The 22577-nt window shown below is 47.9% G+C and overlaps 2 protein-coding genes across 4 annotated transcripts in view; one reads left to right on the top strand and one right to left on the bottom strand.

The window, feature by feature from the left end:
* Positions 1 to 478: 478 nt before the first annotated feature.
* Positions 479 to 12415, bottom strand: LOC135906247 (protein argonaute-2-like). 3 transcript variants are annotated; one of them, XM_065437546.1, is made up of 4 exons: positions 12260 to 12415; positions 5403 to 6565; positions 4235 to 4390; positions 479 to 3385 (listed from the first exon to the last, which is right to left on the bottom strand). In XM_065437546.1, the coding sequence occupies exons 2-4, from the start codon at positions 6562 to 6564 to the stop codon at positions 945 to 947; spliced, it is 3759 nt and encodes a 1252-aa protein (XP_065293618.1). In that variant the 5' UTR covers position 6565; positions 12260 to 12415; the 3' UTR covers positions 479 to 944. The 3 variants fall into 3 exon arrangements, with proteins under 3 accessions (XP_065293618.1, XP_065293619.1, XP_065293620.1); XM_065437547.1 differs by having other exon boundaries at positions 12248 to 12366; XM_065437548.1 differs by lacking the exon at positions 12260 to 12415 and adding an exon at positions 10515 to 10654.
* Positions 10792 to 22577, top strand: part of LOC135906248 (uncharacterized) — a 102431-nt gene continuing 90645 nt past the window's right edge. Inside the window, exon 1 of the mRNA XM_070539148.1 lies at positions 10792 to 11612. The gene's annotated coding sequence lies outside the window, so the exon portion shown is untranslated. The remainder of the gene's footprint in view (positions 11613 to 22577) is intronic.

The following is a 22577-nucleotide window of genomic DNA, read 5'->3' as shown; positions in this document are numbered from 1 at the left end:
TTAAGATCGAGCCAGATGTGTCCTCGAGAAAAAGCTAGCTCATTAAAAAACACCCACAGTTGTCCATAGCACTTCGCTTCGGAGGACAGGACTGCAACGGAATCCTTAAAATTGAATACTCTGGGTGGTGAACACGATGTACGTGCAGCTGAACAACATGCTTTCGTTAAAACCGAGCAGGTAGGGAGGAGCACAGGTTTCCCGGCTTTTCAGCCCGCTACTCCAGAGAAGTGTAGACGTCGGTATAAAAAAAAGGCAATCTAGGACTTGCTAACGGCGCATTGCTGGATGTATACGTCCTTTAACCAACGAACCGCGCTTCGCCACAGTTTGAGTAAGATAGGCAGATGTCTCGCAACGCGTACAGACAGCGCACCATTATACTTGCGAGCAATGCGAAATTCCTGCAGCGTGGACCCGACCTGGCTCTGCTAGAGCACTATAGGTGCACTAGAATAAAGTACGCAAGACCCACAAGTCAGAGAGCAGTCTTTATTTCCCGGCACTTGTCACAATATATTAACTCTATGTTCAAACACATGTGGCACACGAAGACTAGTGCACTCGTTGTGTGCGGATACGCGTGCCTAGGAACAAGTTTTGAACATGATAGCATAAAATGACTGGCCATGCACACGGATAAAATCATGAACATACGCTTCAGGTAGCTAAACATGCGAGTGAGGGACACAAACTTGACGACCAATATGAAAGTGTTGATGTTGGAAGTGCGGCGCGGCCCATCAGAAGTGCAAGCGATGTCGGCGCGTTTGTCATGAGACACCAACGAGGCACAGACGTAGTGCGGCTGAAGTCGGCTGCAGTAAATATGCAACACTTAACAGAGCCCTGCCGGTCTGGTAACTGCAGTGGCGTAAACCCTGCCAGGCACAACAAGGGGCACATTTCGTCGTTGAGCAGAAGAATGAATCAGCCTATAGGTCTCAGACGAAAAACATCTCGTCCTTCAGGTTGTCCGTGAGCTGGACGACGCTGGCGTCAAATCTGTTGCTTCCCTCGATCTTTGCGTGAGCCGTCATGTAGCAGCTGGCGCGAGCTGCGGCGAGGTGGGCGTAGTAGACGGGCGTCGGGATGGACACGGGCGTAACACAACGGGCGTACATGTGGCACAGGCTGAAGGAGATCTTCTGCAGAGTCTCGGCGTCGAATTCGTTGTCGTCTCGAATCACGTGGTAGTGGGCGGGCCGAGCTGTGCCCCTGACGGGAGTGTGAGAGCACATAAAGAACTCTTGTTCGGAAGGGTGCGTGATGACCGTGTCCACGACCGTGCCTGCAGGCACGTTCTGTACCTCCGGATTTTTGCGCATGAAGCGGGTTCTGTGCCGCTTCTGCACGGTCAGAAATGTAATCTTCGGTGTGGTGGATCCGGGGAAAGCTTTCTTGCATTCATCATCCAAGCAGGGAAGCTCCTTATCGTAAACTTGACTGTACTGTCCCTCGCTCACGCCGTCGCGGTAGAAAAGTATGGCTTTCGGTGCAGTATTATTGTTCTTCTGGTAGACATCCAGAAGTCCTCTAACCATGCTCCCCATGTTCTGGATGATTTCAGGACGCCTCCGCTGCCGCTGCTGCTCCTGCTGCTGCTGCTGCTGCTGCTGCTCCTGCTGCTGCTGCTGCTGCTCCTGCTGCTGCTGAAGACTAATCGCAGCGGCATAGCGAAAGGCGCACGCGTCAATGCTACCGACGATGGCGGCCACGGATGGCTTCGCGTCATTCGGGCCATGGTGACTGACGTCGGCGCCCATAACCATGACGTCCTTGAAGTCGAAGTTGTTGATCTTAGATGGCATGGCTTTGTCGACGAATCCAAGCTTTGCTCTTATCTTGCGCATTACGTTCATACAAAACACTTTGTTAAAATTTTGCGGTTTCCTGTTCTTGTAAAGAGCGACACATTGTGTGATCAGGCCAAGTTGAATTTCGGCGTAGTACTTGATGCGGTAGTAGTCATCAGAGTTTGTGTTCTCCAGAACGATAACAATAAAAGCGGCACCTTCTTCTGGTGCTTGAAGTGCATCCTCGACAGTTGGAATTTTTTCAACGAATTGAACGTGAGAGAGCTCCATACCAAGTTTTTGTCCCTGTTCGATGATACCATCTTTTAACTTCGTGATACGTTCCTTTGCCTTGTCACACATGCTCAGCATCACCCACTTCATTTCTTTCGAGTCCTGTGGAGGACTCAATGGCGAGACGGTAGGTAAAAGCTTCGCCGTGATCTGAACAGGGGATGCAGAGATAGAGGTGACAAATTCGCCCAGTTCTGCTCGGCTCTTCCTTTCAATTTCGGCTGCAACCGATTCAGCTCTAGTAAACCTAATTTTGGGAAACACAGGAGGAAGTGTCTCTGCCCCCCGCTGTCCGAGAGCTATGAAGCAGGCCTCAAGAGGATAGTAACAGTCTTTGTTTAGAATTTTTACGCACGGCAGTTTGGGGTACTGAAGCGTAAAATAGTTGCGTCTGAAATATTGCGCAACTGTCTCACTCGTTGAACCTACCGTTTTTTCGTCCGCGCTTTCCTTCACGATTTTCTCGATTTTGCCAGTCCGACGGTAAGGCAGATGTTCGACGCACACTTTCAAGTCCTTCAGTTTTTTGCTGAGGAGTTCAATGTGCCTATCTAGAAGTTTTTCTTGAGGTAAAAAACTATCACGTTGCAGCAAACGGCAGACGACAGTTATAAGAGGGTCAGGTTTGTGGAGGACAGTCTGTAGCGTGTCCACGTTTACGAACGTTCCCGACTCGCCCGAGCGGACGCTGGTAAGCACGCCGTGGTAGAGAGCTTCACCTCGCGCAGCGCGCACCTCCTCCGTGTCCGAGTGCACAGGGCTCACCACAGGGCTCACGAGGATCCTGCCAAGGTACTCGCGGTTATGCGAGAGAGCGCAGCGTAACGCAACGTCCAGCGCTTGAACCAGAGGTGTCCCGCGACCAGGTCCGCAATGCTCGTTGATCCGAAGGGCCGCCACTTGGATTCTGACGCAGAAGTCGCTGAACTTATCTTTTACCATTTCCACTTGGACGGTTTTCTCTCTGACATCTACAGGCCTTGCTGAGTAAAATGCACTCTGGCCATCAAAAATCGGTGCCTGGGTATTTAAGTACTTGCGGGCGAACTCCACGAATATGCGTCGCCTGTCACTCGAGGCCATACGCGTGAGTTCTCGTTCCTTCCCGTCTTTTCCAAGTTTATATATCGCAACCGAGTAGTGGTTCACGGCGAGTTCCTTCGGTATGTGCACTTTGAAATGATTCGCGTAAACGGTGAGTGTCGTGACTTTGGTCTCCTTGGAGGCTGAAATTCCACCGGCGGAGGATATACTGGTGTCTGCTCCCGGCATGGGAGATCGGCCCGGTGAAGGCACTGAATAAAGGAAGAAAACGAATTAGCTAGACACTTCACAGCATGCAAGAGGGCGTAAAAAAGATGAACTGCGATATGGGTACCTGGTTTGATGGGACATCTGCAACTGAAACTTCGCTCTAGCCAGCATGTCAAAAACATCAATATGGGTATTGCGTTTAAGTTCCCTGCGCTTAAATCAGCGGTTTGAGGCATCGAACTGAGCGTATAAACAATGATACGTTGCGATTTCTGTAGTTGAACATAGGAACGGAAATCGGAATTTGTGCAGTAATTGGCAGCACATCAGCTACGTTTTCAATAATTAACCTTCGAATTGTTGAACTTACGGGACAGGCCGTAATTGCACGATAAAATCCGGCAGTGATCAAAGTATGCCCCTGGGCCGTTCTGTCAGTGCAGGCAGTTCAGGAAAATACAAGAGATTGTAGTGAAGTCGCAGAATGGCGACTGCTAGCTTATAGCTATTTGTACTGCAGTTTTCACTGTGCGGAAACGGCAATGAACATCGCTGCAAATTTTGAGGACAGCAGACAAAGAGCGGAGCTCCAGTCCAGTGCTATATGTATACCCGTCCAGATGCTCCGTCACCCAGAGAGAGGAAAACGATTAATAAAAGGCAAGGAGAATAATCAGAACTGAGCCCGCTTGGCTACCATGCACCGAGAGAAGGGAAATTGGGCGGGAAAGATTTCCGAACTTTCAGCAAACTTATACCCTGAAAATTCAGGATAAATGAGTTAATTTTGCGCCATTTGCGCGTCCCTGATGCTCGTTTGTGTTGGCCATATGCGAAGAAAAAGCAAAGAACCAAGCCCTTTTAAGTTACCGGCTGGTTTCATATCCTACCTTGACGGGCGTTTGCAGGATTCCACGTGACAGCACTTCTTGGGCGATTCCAACGCTGCGGTTCAGAAAAATAGCCTCGCGAAGTAGAAGCCCCTCCGCTTGAATATGTGGAGCAGCTGCTGGTGGCGCCAGTTGCCTCTGACGACGGAGAAGAGCCTGCAGCAGAAGTAAGCTACTGCTGTATTAAAAAAAAATTAAAGAGATACGGAATCAAGCAATGGAGTCCTACTGGCCGCTTTGTCTAGTGTCGCAGCTGGCAGTGGTATAACCGAATAGTTCCACAAGAAAAAGAAAAGAACTTGTTCGCTTTTATTCTGGGCACGTAGAGATGATTGCGCTCAAAAAGTCATTTTGTGCAAGTGCAAGTAGTACTATAAACAATTGTTAATTGGTGCTTGAACTGTCCACGACTGAAACTTCGCTTCAGCATATCGAATCTCTTTATGGGCAATGATTTAACTCCTCCAGACTTGAACAATTTAAGGTATCAGGCGTTGCGTAGCGTAAGTGAAACGTTCGACATTATAGTGTTAACAATGCGATGTTACGGACGACGGTACAAGCGATACGAACAGATGCGTTGGTATCAACTGAGGGCTACCGTATACGAGATATGATGCAAATAGCATAACGCTATGGAAAAGTTTTCGGCCAGGTGACAATGAAAGGCAGCGAGAGCAAAGATAATCAGATGGGGAGGGTACAATATAAAAACACTAGAGAAGGACCAACACAATTCATCCGTCCTGTCACACATTTACGTTCCGCCGTCAGCGCTGTACTCCGTGCTAAGCGCAAACACACTGTCAGCTTTTAACCCATTCTTGCGCAAATTATGTCTAGAAAATTTACTTTCACCATATTTCTTGCATGTTCATTTCTACTCGACGTTGGGTTGCATGCTGGATATTCTCCCCCCCCCCCCTTTTTTTTATTTTGTTAGCGTCGCGAAGGAGCAACGCTTACAAAATGGTGCTGACGGCCTCCACTTACTTTCGTAAAAGTGTTCCTTTTGCAAGGTTAAGATAAATTCCACAATTAAAAACTTTCGAACTTTGAAGACTGATTTTGTTGAAAAATTGTATGCATAATTGGACCTGTGACATTTACGCAGCATTCAGTTATGTAAGGCAGCTAGTATCGTATGCGCAAAACACGATAATCTTACATTGAGTCGAGGAAGCAGGCGGCGTGGCGGGACTTCTGGGTGCAGCGTTCCTCTGGTGCACGTTCGAGCCCACCTGCCCTCCCTGGCCGGCGAACGTTGTAGGCTGTACTAGATGACCACGTGGGGACATGATCGGCGCTTGGGAATGGCAGTCTGCGTGTTCGCCTGCTGCAGGACGCGATTGCTGGCTTTGCCCTCGGCTGCCGCGCCCTCTTCCTCCAATCAGTCGTTTAGGTCCGTAGGGGCCCATTCCTCGTGAGCCGGCGAGCGCTAGCTCAGAAACTTGCTCTGAAAGAGACTGTTGGTTCGAGCCCCAGCCCTGTGAACTGGACATCTGCTTGGAAGGCGATTGCTGCTGAGGAATGGAAGGATTCCCGGGAATGGCGTGACCACTAGCCCATTTAACGGCAGAAGACTGGGTAACGGGGACCTGAGGAGATCCGGAAAATGCCGCGTGATGCTGCTGCTCACGGAAGGGCTGCTGCTGCTGCTGCAGCGCATGGAAGGGCGGCTGATGCTGCTGCTGCTGCTGCAGCGCATGGAAGGGCGGCTGATGCTGCTGCTGCTGCTGCAGCGCATGGAAGGGCGGCTGATGCTGCTGCTGCGCATGGAAGGGCGGCTGATGCTGCTGCTGCGCATGGAAGGGCGGCTGATGCTGCTGCTGCGCATGGAAGGGCGGCTGATGCTGCTGCTGCTGCTGCGCATGGAAGGGCGGCTGATGCTGCTCACGGAAGGGCCGCTGATGCTGCTGCTGCTGCTCACGGAAGGGCCGCTGATGCTGCTGCTGCTGCTCACGGAAGGGCCGCTGATGCTGCTGCTGCTGCTCACGGAAGGGCCGCTGATGCTGCTGCTGATGCTGCTGCTCACGGAAGGGCCGCTGATGCTGCTGCTGATGCTGCTCACGGAAGGGCCGCTGATGCTGCTGCTGATGCTGCTCACGGAAGGGCCGCTGATGCGAGTTTTCTGCTGGCGGGGCAACGGCTTCACGAGCGCCGTTTTGCCCTTGGTGTTGCTGTTGTGGCTGCACCGCGGCGTTCGTGTAAGGGTTCAAGGCTTGTCTCTCACGGCCGTCAGCGTCTGGGACCTGTTGTGGGTAGCCCCAATTCCTTGCGGGACCATTCTTGTCTGGAGGCGAAGGTCCTCCACGATAGGGTGCCGCCATGCTGCATGCGCCAGAAATGCAGGGTGAGCTTAAAATCTGTGCGATCGCTTAGGCGCTGCACGTGAACATTAGGATGCGAAGACCGCAAATCTTTCTACTACGAATTATTACTAGATAGAACTTTCACGCCGTTGTCGTTCAGCTACACCGTGGAAATGATGCTTAGAACGTGGATTTGACCGGTCTACGATTGTAGCGTCAGACGTAATCGGGACGTTATTTAAACCACTATAAGAGTCAAACTTTTTAGACGCTGATAGTGTGCGCATGCATTACCACCTAGAATACCATACATAACGCGATATTCTGCTGAAAATGCCGTTTTCGAAGCTGCCATAACATTTGAAGCCTAAATACCGATGTTTAGCAAACCCTTGTACCAACCATCATTCCCGTGCTAGACGAACCACCGCGTTCAGAGCTTTTGTAGATACTAGCCCTATAGAGTTGCCCCTGGTTATCTCTAAAGGAGAGTGACCAAGACCTCGAGGCACGCGCTATCGTGATGAAAATTTTGTTCCGGGCCAATGAATAGCCTAACTTTCGTATACCGGAAAGAGAAGGTGCTTGCGACAAAAGCTTGCTGAAGACAAGTGCGTGAGAGAACTGACGCTAGTGTCTAGGAGAGTTAAAAGCGTACTGGCTCAGCCAGCCAGCATGGGAAATCATGGGCAGTACGCAAATTTGCCTAAAACTGCGTCATACTGGCTGCAAACAGCCTGACGTCTTCGCAACATTGATCGCTTTCAACAAAATGTTGCGCCATGATTTAAGCAACAGTTTTCAATGGGTGCGCAGGTGCGCGCAGGCTAGTTTGCGTTGCATATTTAGAAAGCTGCATGAAGATTTAGAAACAAATCGAGAAAAGAACGCCAAAAGCACAACTCAATTCACATGCACGAAAATTTGGCGAATTTATGTACTCGAATCAAAGCACCTATGCGCATAATTAAAGTTGTCTTCAATGTCGCTGCATTAACGAGCATGCTTTTTTATTGGTTATGTAACCCTCAGCAATTTGGTGTTGGAGAGGTACGTTATCAAACAACAATATATTGACTCTTGCTATACCGTCCTTGGATTCATTGCGGAGTCCGTGCAATTGTTATTTTAGCGAATTATATAAATTTGATTTCATTTTTAATTTTCCACTTACCCCTGAATTACAATATGCGTCACCTATGTGATTTACGGCAAGGTGCTCAAGAAGGCGAAAACGGGCAGTTGAAACACGAAAAGAGTAACAAATAGGCGTGAAATCAAGGTGGTCGACAGATGGAGTGGCACACTGTCGTATAAAAAAGTTAAACAGGAACGAAGTGCCCTAGAAAGGCTGAAGTAGGTTTCGATAGGCGAGCCTATCTTTGTCAGAGACGTGAAACTCGTAAACGTGATACTCTGCACGACATCTTGATCAAGTGGGGCGAAATGCGAAAACACCCGTGTGCTTAGATTTAGGTGCACGTTAAAGAACCCCAGGTGGTCGAAATTTCCGGAGTCCTCCACTACGGCGTGCCTCATAATCAGAAAGTGGTTTTGGCACGTAAAACCCCAAATATTATTATTATTATCTTGATCAAGTAGTTCGTAAGGGCAGTGCCGGAAGCGAACAGAATCTCAAAGTATGAGCAGCGGTTTTCGTCCTTCATGTAGAACAATGTCCATATCCCAGTGCCCACGACGTCAGAAAGTTTGTTGGCACTACCTATCTTGAAGCGCGGTTTGCACAGCGAAACTATGGAACCTGTGCCGTCGTTGTCGGACGTCGTTAAAAAGCCACGTGACCTAGCGGGAGAGGAAAAGAATAGCTCAACAGCGGGAAAGGAGTTGGAGTGACCGCCTTCCCGCTGTGAGAATGCCACCTTATAAGTGAATCTCATACGGTTGTCACACGATGCATTTTCGGCCATTGGACCAGAGCGGCATCGAATTCATATTGATTTTACTCTGCTGCGAAAGAAACAAATGTTACGCTGGCGGTTTGCGGCCAACGAGCAGTGCCCAGAGATTGAAACGCCATATTTCCTGCGCCAGCAAGAAGTGCCGGCAGCCGCGTCAATCGTCGAACCAATCCAACCAATCGTCAAAACGATTGCAGCGCCCGCGATTTCAGTGGTGGGCCTTGAGCCCATTATAGGGAGCTTTGGATTAGTAGTTCCGCGCATTCCATCCCAGCTGTAACCATGGGAAGACCAAGAGTGGTGCGTATACTCCTGAGGAAGAAGCTGCCTACCGCGAGTGATTGAGAGTTGGCTCGTGAACGGCCTCTTAAAACAAAGACTAACCTCACGCGCAAAGAAATAAATAAAAATAAAAAAAGGAACATTGGGAGAAACGAAAAAAAAAATCGCTCCTGAAGCATGCTCACCACGCGAAGCACGCAAGAGCGAAAATGAGGTGAAAGAATGGTGAACCAAAAGATTTAATATATAGACTGCTTGCGAAGTGACTTGCATGATGTAGAACTCGGTTTAACTAACACGGATTCACTATTCGACCATCTTCACGGACTGGAAGGGGCGGCGATTTTTTAGAAGGGGTACCGAAAACTGTTAGCGTACCGAAAACTTTCCGGAACACAGGCTGTCATGCATTACCTGGAGGAAGTTCAAAAATTCAGTGCCTTGCCACTCTGAAGAAGGATGACCAGCGAAGCTGTGTATGTAGGTCCCTCAATGGCGAACTGCACCTCCACCCCGGGTCGGCTGGCATTGCACTATCTTTGGGATCGGCTCACGTAAGGGGAGTGTAAAGCCTGCTTCACTTTCGCCGCGGGTCGGCATTGCACTATGGGGAGTTTTTTCGGCACGCGACACTATAGCGGGGAATAGCCCTTAACGGCTTTGCTGTAGAAGAAAAGAAAAGGCTTGTTGGCCAGTTAAAACTTCTGAACGCCACCGAGGAATAAGCGTATGCATGTCGTCTGCGTTGAAGTGGTCATTGCAAATGGTTCGGCCATTATAACAAGCCTTGCAAGAAGACGTATTCACACTAATAAGAAGAAAACACCGATGTAGCATCCACAAGCAATACAAACAATCTGCCACCTAGGCATGCTATGCGAGGGAGATGCGAGGGCGATTGATTGCTGTATTCGCAGAAAAATTTTGCTCCCCGAGTGACGCAGTCATATTTGACTAGGCTACGCCGCGTTCTTTCCTGCCACTGTGCCGGTATGAACGTTGTATCAAGCTTGATAGCTTATTAATTATTGAGAGCTTATCAGTTAACTAAGTTAGCTTATAGTTAATATATAGCTTATCAAGCTCTATAATAGTTACAGGCTTGATCACGGCACAGCTGCATATCTCACGTATACGAGAAACTTATTCGAAGGACATTTAAATTTACAAATAACCATTCGATTCGAGGAAAGAATTGGACACCATCCGATTTATGGTTCAGAAGTTCTGAATATTTCCACACTCCCTGTTTTTCTCAACGTTAAAACTTACAGCGACTTCTTTAGAAAAGATGATCGAAAATATGGGGTTGTACGTGCCGAAACCACGATTTGATTATGAGGCACACTATAGGATGGACGGGACTCCGGAGTAATTTGGACCGCCTGGGGTTCTGTAACGTACATCTGAGTACCCGTCTGTTTTCGCATGTCGCTTCCAATCAAAATGCGGCCGCCGTGGGCGGGATTCAATCCCGCGACCTCGTGCTTAGCAGCCCAGCACCATATCGCTAAGCAACCAGGGCGGGGTAGGTAGTATGCCTGGCAAATCGAATCGAAAACGTACACGCCAAGTCCAATTTTTCCTTTGTTAAAACATTTCTGTGTTGCTAAAAGGTTACGCTGTAGTCAGCTAATTGCCAGTGCTAGGTGGTTACCTATAGCGTCTAATGAGCCCCTATACAAAACAGGGGGGAACCGTTTTCGCTGAGCTTTGCTTAACCACGCCTGCTAATGACCAATGATCAAAGCTTTAATTGCAGGTCACCTGGTCGCTTGCTGTTCGTCTATGAGACGTTTTTCTGACGTCTACGAGACGTATCGGCTGTGTTTTGGAAGGAGGTACACGAAGTCGGCGCTCAAGGTGTTCGCCAATCACCGTGTGCCGTCTTTATAGCCGCTTCCCTGAAAGACACGAAGCCAGTTTCGAATTGTTAACCATTTCAAAATCCTATCTTCACTCACTTAGCGGAAAGCGTTGGATACTAATGGAGAATATGAAAGCCGATCTACCTTTTCCTGAATTTCACGCAAAAAAAGAAGAAAGGAAGCCTGTGCGTCAGTGAGGCCTCATGTTTTTCCACAACGTCAAAATCAACCCGCAAGATATTTGAAGGTATTTTCTCGTTTTTGGACCGTTTTGTCGCAGGAAAAGTTCTCTGAACTTGCTAAGCAGAGTGCCCGATTTGTTTAGGGTGCAGTGCAGTCGTATGTCGATAAAGCAAAAAAAAAGAAATTGTTATAAACTACGGTGGATGCTGTGAACAGCCGCGACGCGAAGGCACGCTCGTGCAGGAACCACAGGGCTGCGTTGCCACCCGCCTGTCAACCAATCCTCACGCAAGGAGTGGCCGTTGCGCTTTCGCCGATGCAATTTAATACAGCTAAGCTGGCGCAATATTGTTTCCAATACCACTTTAACGTGCCGAAACAGTACAGGGGCTGGACGCCTTATGTATAGTAAAAGGCTCCGCATCAATTGGCCCCGGTTTTCATCGCTTAGCCAGTTAAAGTGAGGCAGGCACGAGCGTCCTTATATCTTTTTCCTCATTCCGCTCTCGTAGCAATGCGGCAGTCGCGATCAGGAATAGGCCCTCGTGCTCAGCAAAGTGCATATTCAGAGGCACTGGGCCCTCCCCCCTCCGGGGGGGGGGGGGTGGTCTGACAATAGTGACGCAGTCTTAAAACATCGAAAATTCGCATCTGCCATCGCCCACGACACCTACTATGCAGGACTCGTGACACCAGCCTAGCCCAGTTTCAGAGGGACCAGTCCCGTCAGTGGCGAAATGCAAGCAGTGACGTTCCGCGCGGTATTTCCGGACGATGCCTCGCCTACGCTTCTCGGAACAGCAGCGGGTCACAGGTACGTACACCCCTCCCGTAAGATTTCGCGAGAGAATTTACAGGCTGGTGGTAGTCGAGGTTACTTCGAAATGCACGGGGCTCTCGGCATTGACCAGCCATGATTTCGCAACTGCAAGAGGTGAGCTAAGTACAGTTGGCGAAGATGAATTCTAAATCAGAGAGATGCTAGACTAGGTGCGTTTGGAGGTGCGAACCACTGATTGCAGAAGAATAGCTCACCGCCAGTGCACTGCGTAAGGAATATTTCGTTAAGCACCTTGAGAGAAGGAAAGGAACGCTACAAAGCTGCGAGTATAGTGCGGTTAGAGGCAAGCACGTTAGCCCTGACTGAAATGACCCTTGCTTCGTGGAGAAAAAGAACTCGCACGGCTTGAGTCACTAGTCTGCAAGCGTGACGCTTGCCTTTTAGCGTATACACTTAGACGTAAAATGTGCGCGTAGGGCCCCCGACTACAGCGTTGGTTAGGATGTCGGAGAACGCATAACATGAAATATTTTATCAATTTATAAAGAGAACCCATAACACACTGCACTGTTCGAGTAAGGACCGCCATTGAAATGCACAGAAGAAGTAAAGAAAAAAGAAAAAGGAAACGAGAGACGCTCGAAAAATGGCTCGTATGGGAAACGAACATTTCGGCTTACGTGCAGGGGCTGCAGCTTCTAGACCGGTGTGCACGCTCCCGTTGCCGCGCTGTCGCGGTAGCTCACTGCTCAGACGGTGGCAGTTGCTCAGCAGGACACTTCGGTCCTCGAGCCACGTGATCAAACGCTTCGTTAGTGCGCATGCTCAACAAGAAACCTTGATTACTGCGTGAACAACGCAGCAGAGGAAATGTCTGTTTTCTCGACCTGTTGATTTCTTGGTATCCGTCCCACTTAGTGGCCGATAACACGCGATAGCGGTTTCGCGGGTTCATACGAGCCGATGACGAAAAAATGGGGTGAAAAAAAAGATCATAATGGAAAATGAAGCGCGTCGTTACAGAATGGTTCACCGCCAAGTGTCCTGTCATATAGGAATCGTTTTTGAGACCTGTGAGGGGCTGTTGACGTTTGCGTCTGCGCAACGTATATATGTGATCGAGGGTGTAATCGCTCTTTATATATATAATTGGGTGAAAGTGGCATTAATTAAATTATGCGGTTTTACGCGCCAAAACCACTTTCTGATCATGAGGCACGCCGTAGTGGAGAACTCCGGAAACTTAGACCAACTGGGGTTCTTTAACGTGCACATAAATCTAAGCACACTGGTGTTTTTGCATTTCGTCCCCATCGACATGCGGCCGCCGTGGCCGGGATTCGATCCCGCGACCTCGAGCTCAGCCGCCCAACACCATAGCCACTGAGCAACCACGGTGGATGAAAGTGGTATCCTATCCGGCATTAAGCTTAGGGTGATGGTAGTGTTTTATTTCTTCTTTTGGCGAAATGGAGCCTCTGTATACGCTGTCGTGCAGCTTTCGATAGCCACAGCCGTTAATGGTACTTCACCCAGTTACAAATGTTATGAAGACATTAAAGAGAAAACATAAAACAATTTACATCGGTGGAGTATTTTCTTTAACAAAGCGGTGAGATGTTGATTACGCGAAGAGAATGTAAAGGGCTGACTGGGCTAACTTTCATTTTTTGAATTTCGGGCCAGAGCTGTTATTATCTTCTCATATTCTGGCCGCTGTGGGACTGTAAAGGTTGCACGAAGGCACACTAATATGATCGGGCGCCCGAGCATATTTTCTGGCATGGATTACTAGAGAGAACTCTGGCGCTACGATTGGTCAGCTTCTCCATAGAATTGATGAGTGAGCTGCATTTGTCCAGCCTTCGTGCTTCTGTCTTCAAGCATCTTTGTGGCGTTATGGGTGACGTACAAACGTGGCGCCCACGACGTGTTCTCGGCTCGGCAACCACTTCCGCCGCACGCAGCCAGCAAAAGCATAGCCTTTGAGATTTATTTCCGTTGCTCGGAGACGAGCAGACTTGTACGCAACTAACTGCACGTAACTTGTAGTAAAATACACTATATGTTTTTTTTATAATAGATCGATTACATTCTTTTAGTCTGAAAGGCTCACCGTCATTCAATTACTTTTTTTTTCAGTAACCTATTACATCTAACAAGTCACTCAACAAGAAACCTTGATTGCTGCGTGAACAACGCAGCAGAGGAAATGTCTATTCCCCAAGAGAACAAGCTTAAAATGGCGCCGCCGCTCCGAGCACTTGAATTTTGCGGCAACCAGAGTAGAACGCCCGTGGTCGCGCCACACATCAGCGCGTGTTCAGACAGGCTGATGTTCAGAAAGGCGAATCCGGGCACTCAGCATTCGTTTCCCGTCTACAGCTCCACCAGACGTCGGTTAACGCTGGCCGGCCAGCGCCGCGATGGCTCCATAGCGATGGCCACTTCGGTCGTTGATGCTAGGAAATCACCTAAAGAACGATCTTTTTTTTCAGCTTTTAGGTTGGCCCTACCGGAAGCGCCCTCTCCGATTCTCGGCAATAATGAAGAAGCGCATTGTTTTATAGAGGACCCAGACGCGAACTTCGTGGCACTGAGTTACCACTATCTTGCACGCATTGTATTCTTACGTTACACTGTAGTCGCGATGGCTCAGCGGCTGTGGCGTCGCCCTGTGAGCACGAAGTCGCGGGACCCGGCCACGGCGGCCGTATGTCCAATGGGGACGAAATGCAGAAGCGCCCGTGTATACCGTGCATGGGGTGCATGCTAAAGAACCTCGGGTGGACAAACTTAATCCGGAGTTCCCCACTACGGCGTGCCTCAACATCAGATATCGTGTTTTTGGCATCTAAAACCCCAGAATCTATCTTTTTTTTAATTCTTACGTTTCGACACCATCTTGCCCTCCAGCGCACCCATCGAAGGGGGTTGAAATGTCGCTGCCTCTTCAAGGAAAGAAATGAATATGAAGACGAAAGCATTGGAAAAGCAATTGTTATTATACTAATAAAAAAAGAGTGAATAAAAAGAAGTCTGAGGAGCCGCAGAAGACACACTGAAAAAGTCAGGCCAGTTTGTTTTACTTAGTGTATTTGCGCGACGTAATAAACGTGGGGAGGAAATGCAATAGCGTAAAGTTAATCTCATCTGAGTCAGGGGTCATTTACTTTCCTGGGGCAGTAACTGATCACTGTAACCAGTTACATTTACGAATGAAGTAATTATAATTGGCTACATATCTTCTGTAACATCTAAAGTCAGGAGACAATCGACGGGGTGGAGCCGATTCTGGCACCACCTATTTATTGCGCTTTATCTTACTTAAGTTTTCAAACACAGCAAGGCAATCAGACTCTGCGCACACGCGAAATAATTGCGAACTGCTGCATTTATAAAACATTATTTTCTTCAAAATGCTTGATTTCAAAATACCACGAAGGCGTCGGAAGTCAGAAGGACGACGTTTACACGCAAATCCATGTACTGCCCATCTTTTCCCCGCCTATAGAAGCGCCACACTTGCAGTGCCCGCGGCACTGGTCTAGTAACTGGCCGTGTGCAGTGCACACGGCCTCTAGTAATTTTTGCAGGGAACTCTATGAGCCAGAGCACTTGGACAGCGCATCCATTGCCACCAACATCCTTGATTGATGACAAATGACAGCCAAAAACAACGGCGCAGCTTTGGATCTCAGAGGCCACATATACGATCTGCTCTAGTTTGGCACTTTCCCCTACAGAGGGCAAGAATTGTCTCTAAAGACGGTATCGTGCAGGAAATAAAATAGGCGAGGCCTTGACGTCACGTTTTTGAAGCCGGAAGCGCAGCAATATTGGCGCAGTGTGCAGCCAATCAGCTCGTCGGAGCCAACGGCGCGAATGTTTAACTTGCATTGCTATACGAGCCGCCGGAAGTGTGCACTGCTGACGCGCGTCAGAACAAAGCCTACAAAATTTCGGTAATAGATTTAGTGAACCAGACGTGCAGCTATGCTTTTTTTGGGGCACGTTGATTAAGGCGACGAATACCCGTGATAACGTGAGTGATAACTCGATAACGTGATAACACGAGTCGCTGGCTGATACTCACACTCGCAGACCCAACACACAACTTGCAAGATTACACACCACATACCGAATTCAGCTTGTCTCGCGAACGAAATGTCCTTAGAGAAAGACCCTAGCCTAAACATGTTATCTAACTTTTCGGTGGCCGAGGGCAGAAGTGAGTTTCAGGAGCGCGGTTGCTATGGCAACGATGCTGTTTGGAACAACGTTACTAGACTTGCCCCTAACGTTGGTTAGGAACGCCAGACCCATAGCTTGTTTGCGAAAAATAGCCCGTGACTTCCGTCATATTCTGTCCAACATATCCAGGCTGGCCGGGGCCTCTCCTATGCTTTCCTTCTTCTATGGACAGAACAGTAAGCAGAAGGGCTGAGATAAACACGGGGAAGGTCGTGAAGTAACCGCTCTCGTTTGATGGCCATGCTTTTGATGACTTCGTGTGCCAGAAGCAATTGTAGAACTGGAAACATGTCATAGGTGCTGTGTTTTGAATTCCTTTCAACGTTTCTTTGTGGCAAGACGACATCAGAGAACTTTCCGATGCAAAGGGGCAGCCTTTAAATGTCAATCAATCAATCAATCAATCAATCAATCAATCAATCAATCAATCAATCAATCAATCAATCAATCAATCAATCAATCAATCAATCAATCAATCAATCAATCAATCAATCAATCAATGAAAACAGAAGGAGGAATTAATCATGTTCTCTAATTTTGTGCGGTGGGTAGTACAGTCGGCTTAAAAAAAATTTCGAGATGCGGGTTCAGACAAAAGGCAAAATTTCAGCCCAGCTTGAGCTTGCAGCCAACAAATAAGATGAACGCCACAATGATCGCGTAAGCTGGAACGCGCAGCAAATCTGAAACCCAGGCTGCCCGTGCCCAGGCAGTGAGAAATATTCTCATTTCTATCAGATCCCGAGCCCCGTAGAATTTCGGCGCCAACTGTACATTTGCATAGCGCCCCGCGACGAGCGTATACACGTGACAGGGCCGGAATGCTGTACACGAACGCAGCATGTGGTACAGCGAAAGCACACGCGTTTGCTAACCACACAGACAGACGCGCGCACGCCTCCACGGGAAGGTTTTGATTGGCCCCAGTTTGCCATCTAAACGGGAGGAACACCTCTTCGCTTTGCAGCCGCGTCACAGCCAGACTCTCGAGGAGGCTGTTCCCGAGGAGCGCGCCTTTTAATTTGTTTCGGCGCAGGCGCCTTTCTTTTTTCTTCGCAGGAAGAAGGAATTGTTCGATTTTTGGGTCGGAGTTAATCAATTCCGGCTCCCTCCGTACGGCATTCCTATATTAGACTTGCCGCAAGCCGGCGAGGAGGGAGACCGCCTCGCATTGTCTGCATGCAGAGCGTCTTCCTGGCCCGCAGCGAGCCGAAGTTATTCTACGAGAGCGCGCACAAAGGATGGGTAATTAATCTTGGTAAGCTCGCACGAGGAGCCGGCACTGTAGGAAAAAAAAGAAATAAAGATAAGAGAGATGTGGCAAGTCTTAATTTTACTGGGTGGTGCGATTTGGCCTTCGCCCGTAACTCGGCGCTGCCACATCGTCGCTTCTTTGTGAGCAAAGAGAGAGAGAGAGAGAGAGAAAAAAAGACTTCGACACCACATTTACCAGGTAATATTGCCTGCCATTGCCCTGTACGTGGTACCGTAATTAATTCAGCGCGTATAATGCTCTAACGCGTCGTTTCCGGCAATTACTGTATATAGATCTTCCCATAACATGCCTCTCATTAAGGAATGTGTGGCTTTATAACCCATTTAGAGGAAGCAGCAAAGTGAAACAAACAAACAAACAAACAAACAAACAAACAAACAAACAAACAAACAAACAAACAAACAAACAAACAAACAAACAAACAAACAAACAAACAAACAAACAAACAAACAAACAAACAAACAAACAAACAAACAAACAAACAAACAAACAAACAAACAAACAAACAAACAAACAAACAAACAAACAAACAAACAAACAAACAAACAAACAGACAAACAAACAAACAAACAAACAAACAAACAAACAAACAAACAAACAAACAAACAAACAAACAAACAAACAAACAAACAAACAAACAAACAAACAAACAAACAAACAAATTTAAAGCGAATAGCTTCCTTCAGCTCATCAGATCAGTGTTTTTTTCCTTGTATCTAACTGTTTTCATGGGCCGATCCCGAAGGCAGTTCAGTACGTGTTAAAAAGCATATCAAAGCGATATCTTGGTGCGAGTGAAGAACGTGTGCGATCGTGGTCTGCCTAGTGATTGGAGCACTGGGCAGCAGCATTGGAAGACAGAGGTTCGACCCCCATCGGTCACGCACTGGAGGTATCTAGCGGAAAACAAAGCGCACTAGACCTGCACGACCTTGCAGAATTGCAACGTGCAGTTGCGTTGATATAGAACCTGTATCACGTGGCTTCTATACTTGCTGTGGGGTCAGCACACCTACGCTCTCGCACGCAGGCACACGTATGTATGTGTTCCCTCACTTCACCGCTTGGACGTGAGGCGCTTTTGACCCGCGCATATTCAACTTGCGTGTTTGTCGAACGGCTCAGTGTTTGTTGGACAAGTAGCCCTCGGGTGGTACGCTTGCCGGCAGTATCATCATGGTCTAGCTGCATATTTTACTCTTGCGCCTGCTGTCGTTCAAAAGAAACGTCTACCATCGCTTGTGTTGAAGTGACCTTACCTTTGTAGGTGCTAGTACTTCCTAAAGGAAACGAAATGTTCACTGTATATCGATTTTCGAACACTCTTTCCACCGCTTCTTTCCAAGTTGAACGGTCGGCAAATAACACTATGCTCACCCCTCTAAACACAGGATATATTACCAGTCGTACTCGGTTGTCGCTGTACAGCTAAACCAACAGCTACGTGAACGTATAGGTACACAAAGATTCTTCTTGAAGAATGTTACTCGCTGGGTATTCCCCTAAGAGAGCAATACTCGGATGCTCGTCAGTTTAGGCTTTACCGTTTTCGTAACCGTTCTAAATGAAATGGAGAGGCTTATTTCCGCTGTTTGTGTCTCTTTAGGGGTGTGCGAATATTCAAAACTTTCGAATAACGAATCGAATAGTGTCCTATTACATACGGTGTTCGAATCGAATGGTCACTATTCATGAATGTGAATGTCTTTCAGATACCTTTCGAATATTTCAAAACATCAACATCTCAATAAACATAGAACAAGAGAAAAATTACGTTAAATTTTCACCCCTGGGGCCTCATGAAACATGAGAACTTGCGTAGGGGAGCAGGCTACGTCACTTAAGTAGCCATAAATTACAGGTTATACAGCGATCATTCGCACTTTCTGAACAGTGTTGTGCATGCAAACGAACTACTTGTTTGCTCTTAATGCTCCGTTTGTGGCTTTGATAAACAACGCCTCATGTAACGACAGAAACGTGCTAACTTGAAGAATAATTTTAGATGTAAACATCGTTTTATATAAATTGTGCCAACGACTGTTCATTATTTGAAAACTATTCGAATACTATTCGATGTTACATTCAATTCGTATTCAATTCGGTCTCAAAAATCACTATTCGCACACCCTTACGTCTTCTTTTTTTTTTACATATATGCATTTCTGAATCTCGCGCATCCCTACAACATGGCTTTGCACGAAAGCAGCAGGAAGCCTTGTAGGGCCGGCTCGTAATGCGCCACCCACTATAGAGCCAGCTTCTCTATCGTTGCCCGTATACAACGCCAAAATGGCCCGTTGTTTATTCCTTCACTCTCCGCAGTATTCTTGCCTTTCTTCAGTTACTGAAGCCAGGCAACTTGGCGGGGGTTGTGTAATGGGAAGCGGAATTGCCTGAAAGAAACACGATTACGTGGGTGCTGCGTAAAAAAAAAAATACATTTGGCCCATCATCTCGGACGGTTCTCCCGCAGATCCCTCTCGCTTGTACAGCATGCGCGTATTGCGTTCTGAAGCCTGCGCCCTCTCTCTACCCCTGCTCAACGCCTTACACGGTCCTCAGCGCAAGCGCTTACGCTGTTTTTGTTTTGCCTCGCTTGGCATGCACGATATTTTTCACCTTGGAAACGTGTTTTCTCTTTCGCTTGATCGGAACGACCTGCACATGCGTGGTTGTGACTCGTGCCGCATACGTTGCTTGGCGGCGTGGTGGACCGCGGGGCTACGCGTCGCTTAAATATGTGCAGCATTGCGCAAGTTGCGGGGTGCACCGAGGCTACCGCTGAAGTGCGCCCCAGAAATTAGCGCTCTCGGCAGTTCATTGATTTTGTAAGCGTCAATCTTCCATGTAAGAATTCAAAACAAGGCAGGTGTTCAATAAAAGAAAACATAGACGCTGGAAGTGATCAACAGACGCGTAAGAAATCACGCATGCCATTCAACTGCTTTTCTACAGAAACCGTAGCAGTATCTCAACAGAAGCTTAACATCATATAAATAGCTTATTTTGCAAGGAATCGTCGAACAAGGAGAGTAGTTGGCTTCATCGGTATGCTTTCTTTCATTGACACCATAGAAGGAGATGTTGGCTCACACATGAGACGCCGGCTACTGCTTCGCTCTTGAGAAGCTGGTACAGCTAATATATAGCTTTGAGTGCATTTTCACATAGTTTTGTCGGAGAAAGAGCAGGAGAATAGTTATTGGACACACAGCAACGTTATCACGAAGCCATCAAACCAACACCACCAACTGCTTTGTTTAGCGCAAAACAACAGACACAAGAAAGACGACAGGACAATGCGCTACCAGAACATCAGTTTCAGGAGATGACACAGACACACAGAAATCAGGGCCCACAGCAGAAAGATAGTTCAGCACAATGCGTTGGCGGGCTAGTTGCGAAGAAACATTGCGAAGACACCAACATTGCGAAGAAACTCTCGAACCAACCATGCGAGCAGCAATGATATCACGCATCTCACGCTTCCACGGAAAAAAAATAAATAACGCTCTTATAAGCAAAACGTTTCCCTCGTTCGATCACTGTTCATCACTCAACAAGAAATTTGCTGCGGAGTAATACGCACAGACACCGGGGGTGTGTCTATATTTAAGCATATCAGTCAGGGAACCGCAGGTAACATAAATTGATTCAGAGCGCCATACTCTATTACGTGCGGCTTCTAGACTTCATATGTATGTAAGTATGTTTATTAAATGTAACCACATGGCTAAATATATACTCCGCGTAAGCGTCGTGACCCGTGTGCGAGGCTTCCTATTCCGCCCACGCCGAGGCCACGTGCACGCCATTGTACCATGAGAGGGGCTGCTGGAATAAAAAAAAAGAAGGAAAAAGAAAATGACGCTTGAAATTCACATCAGAGTAACCCAGCAAAGACTATGCGTATAACCGTTATCACAATTTGTATAAGTACAAATGAAAATACAAACTGCGAACACCGCAACTTTATACCGCCAATTGATACCCATAATCTCAACAAACTTTTCCGATAGATTCAGTCATGTAGATAACTGGGAGTCCCTCTTAGTCAAATAACGAACGACTGAATAGGTTTCTGCGAAGGCACGCCGGGGGCGTTGGAGCGTGGCGAGTATTTTAGTCGTAGGCTTTGCAACGCTGCGCCGTATCGCCGAGGCAACGTATGGTTGGTATGGTCACGGAGAACGGCTTTATCGCGAAACGGCCGGATCGCCATCAACTGCCGCGACGGAGCGTGCCTGGCGGCCGCGCGCTCTTTGGCGCACGTTAACTGCGCGTGCATGCATGCAGCGTGCGCACGACTCACCCGTGCTCGGTTCATGCAACGGCGCATCATCCCCTGCTCGCGTTAACCTGCAGTTCGCTTTGCTTTCTTTCCTTGCTAAGAAACTCGTTATTTTCAGCGTTCTTTCTATGTGGCCTCCTCGACACTGTTGTTGGCGGCGGGAATAGCGTATAACGATTTGCGGGCTTCTTTCTTTTTCTTTTTTTTTTCGCAGTCTGCAGCTGGCCTGCCGTGGTTGCTCAGTGGCTATGGTGTTGGACTGCTGAGCACGGAGGTCGCGGGATCGAATCCCGGCCATGGTGGCCGCATTTCGGTGGGGGCGAAAACACCTGTGGTGCTAAGATTTCGGTGCACGTTAAAGAATCCCAGGTGGTCGAAATTTCTGGAGTCTTCCACTACGGCGTGCCTCATAATCGGAAAGTGGTTTTGGCACGTAAAACCCCATAATTTAATTAATTTTTTAAGTCTGCAGCTGATGTACACGAAGCTTTTCATTCGGAAGTACTGAAAGTTGGGCGAGTTGACGTGCATGCACTTATGGTGGAGCAAGTTACAAGCAGCGCGAAAAATGCGTATTATTTTTTTTCTCTCGCACGGCTTGTACTATTCCCAACCGTGAGCTTCCTATGAAGAAATCATTATAGGTGGACTTTATTCCCTCTGGTTAGTATCGTGGATTCATGTTACATAAACATCGCACCGTACCCCATGTGAGCGATGACTTCGAGCGACGGCTCCTCAGTGTTACTAGTATGAAGGCAGCAATATAGGCGCCGAAACTAGCATGACGCGTGCTTTATTAACTTATGTTGTAAAAAGCAGCATAAAATATTTCTGAAGGTCTTCCAGTAGGTTCTTATCCTCGCACTATAACAATTCAATCGTTTGCTCCTTCCGTGCCACAATTGGTAGTACTTGAGTGATGTACACCCAGTTCCGGCTTAGCGCTATTGGCTGTTCGCTCATAGCACTGCCGGGCTACGAGCGACGAATTCTAGATTTGCAGAACCGAGCGATCGCGCTACAAGTCCTAGAGACCTGTTCAAGCGACGGCCCGATCCATCGCTCGAATACCACCGCTCGTCGCTGTAACGCACAATCATCATGGTGTATAAGCCTTTAAAGACGCCTAGCTCGTCATTTGAGCGGTGGGAGGTGCAGATGACCGGCGAAT

Source organism: Dermacentor albipictus, chromosome 5 (genome assembly GCF_038994185.2).
Source record: "Dermacentor albipictus isolate Rhodes 1998 colony chromosome 5, USDA_Dalb.pri_finalv2, whole genome shotgun sequence".
NCBI lineage: Eukaryota > Metazoa > Arthropoda > Arachnida > Ixodida > Ixodidae > Dermacentor > Dermacentor albipictus.
The sequence above is the reverse complement of the archived record's forward strand: the minus strand, read 5'-3'. Positions and strand labels throughout refer to the sequence as shown.

What these genes read in the sequence shown, in the direction of transcription:
- LOC135906247 (XM_065437546.1), bottom strand. Translation starts at nt 6,564, where the DNA reads ATGGCGGCACCCTATCGTGGAGGACCTTCGCCTCCAGACAAGAATGGT. An exon ending in GCCTGCTTCCTCGACTCAAT is followed by an intron (nt 4,391 to 5,402) that starts GTAAGATTATCG and finishes CTTCTGCTGCAG; the next exon opens with GCTCTTCTCCGTCGTCAGAG. An exon ending in TCCTGCAAACGCCCGTCAAG is followed by an intron (nt 3,386 to 4,234) that starts GTAGGATATGAA and finishes TCCTTTATTCAG; the next exon opens with TGCCTTCACCGGGCCGATCT.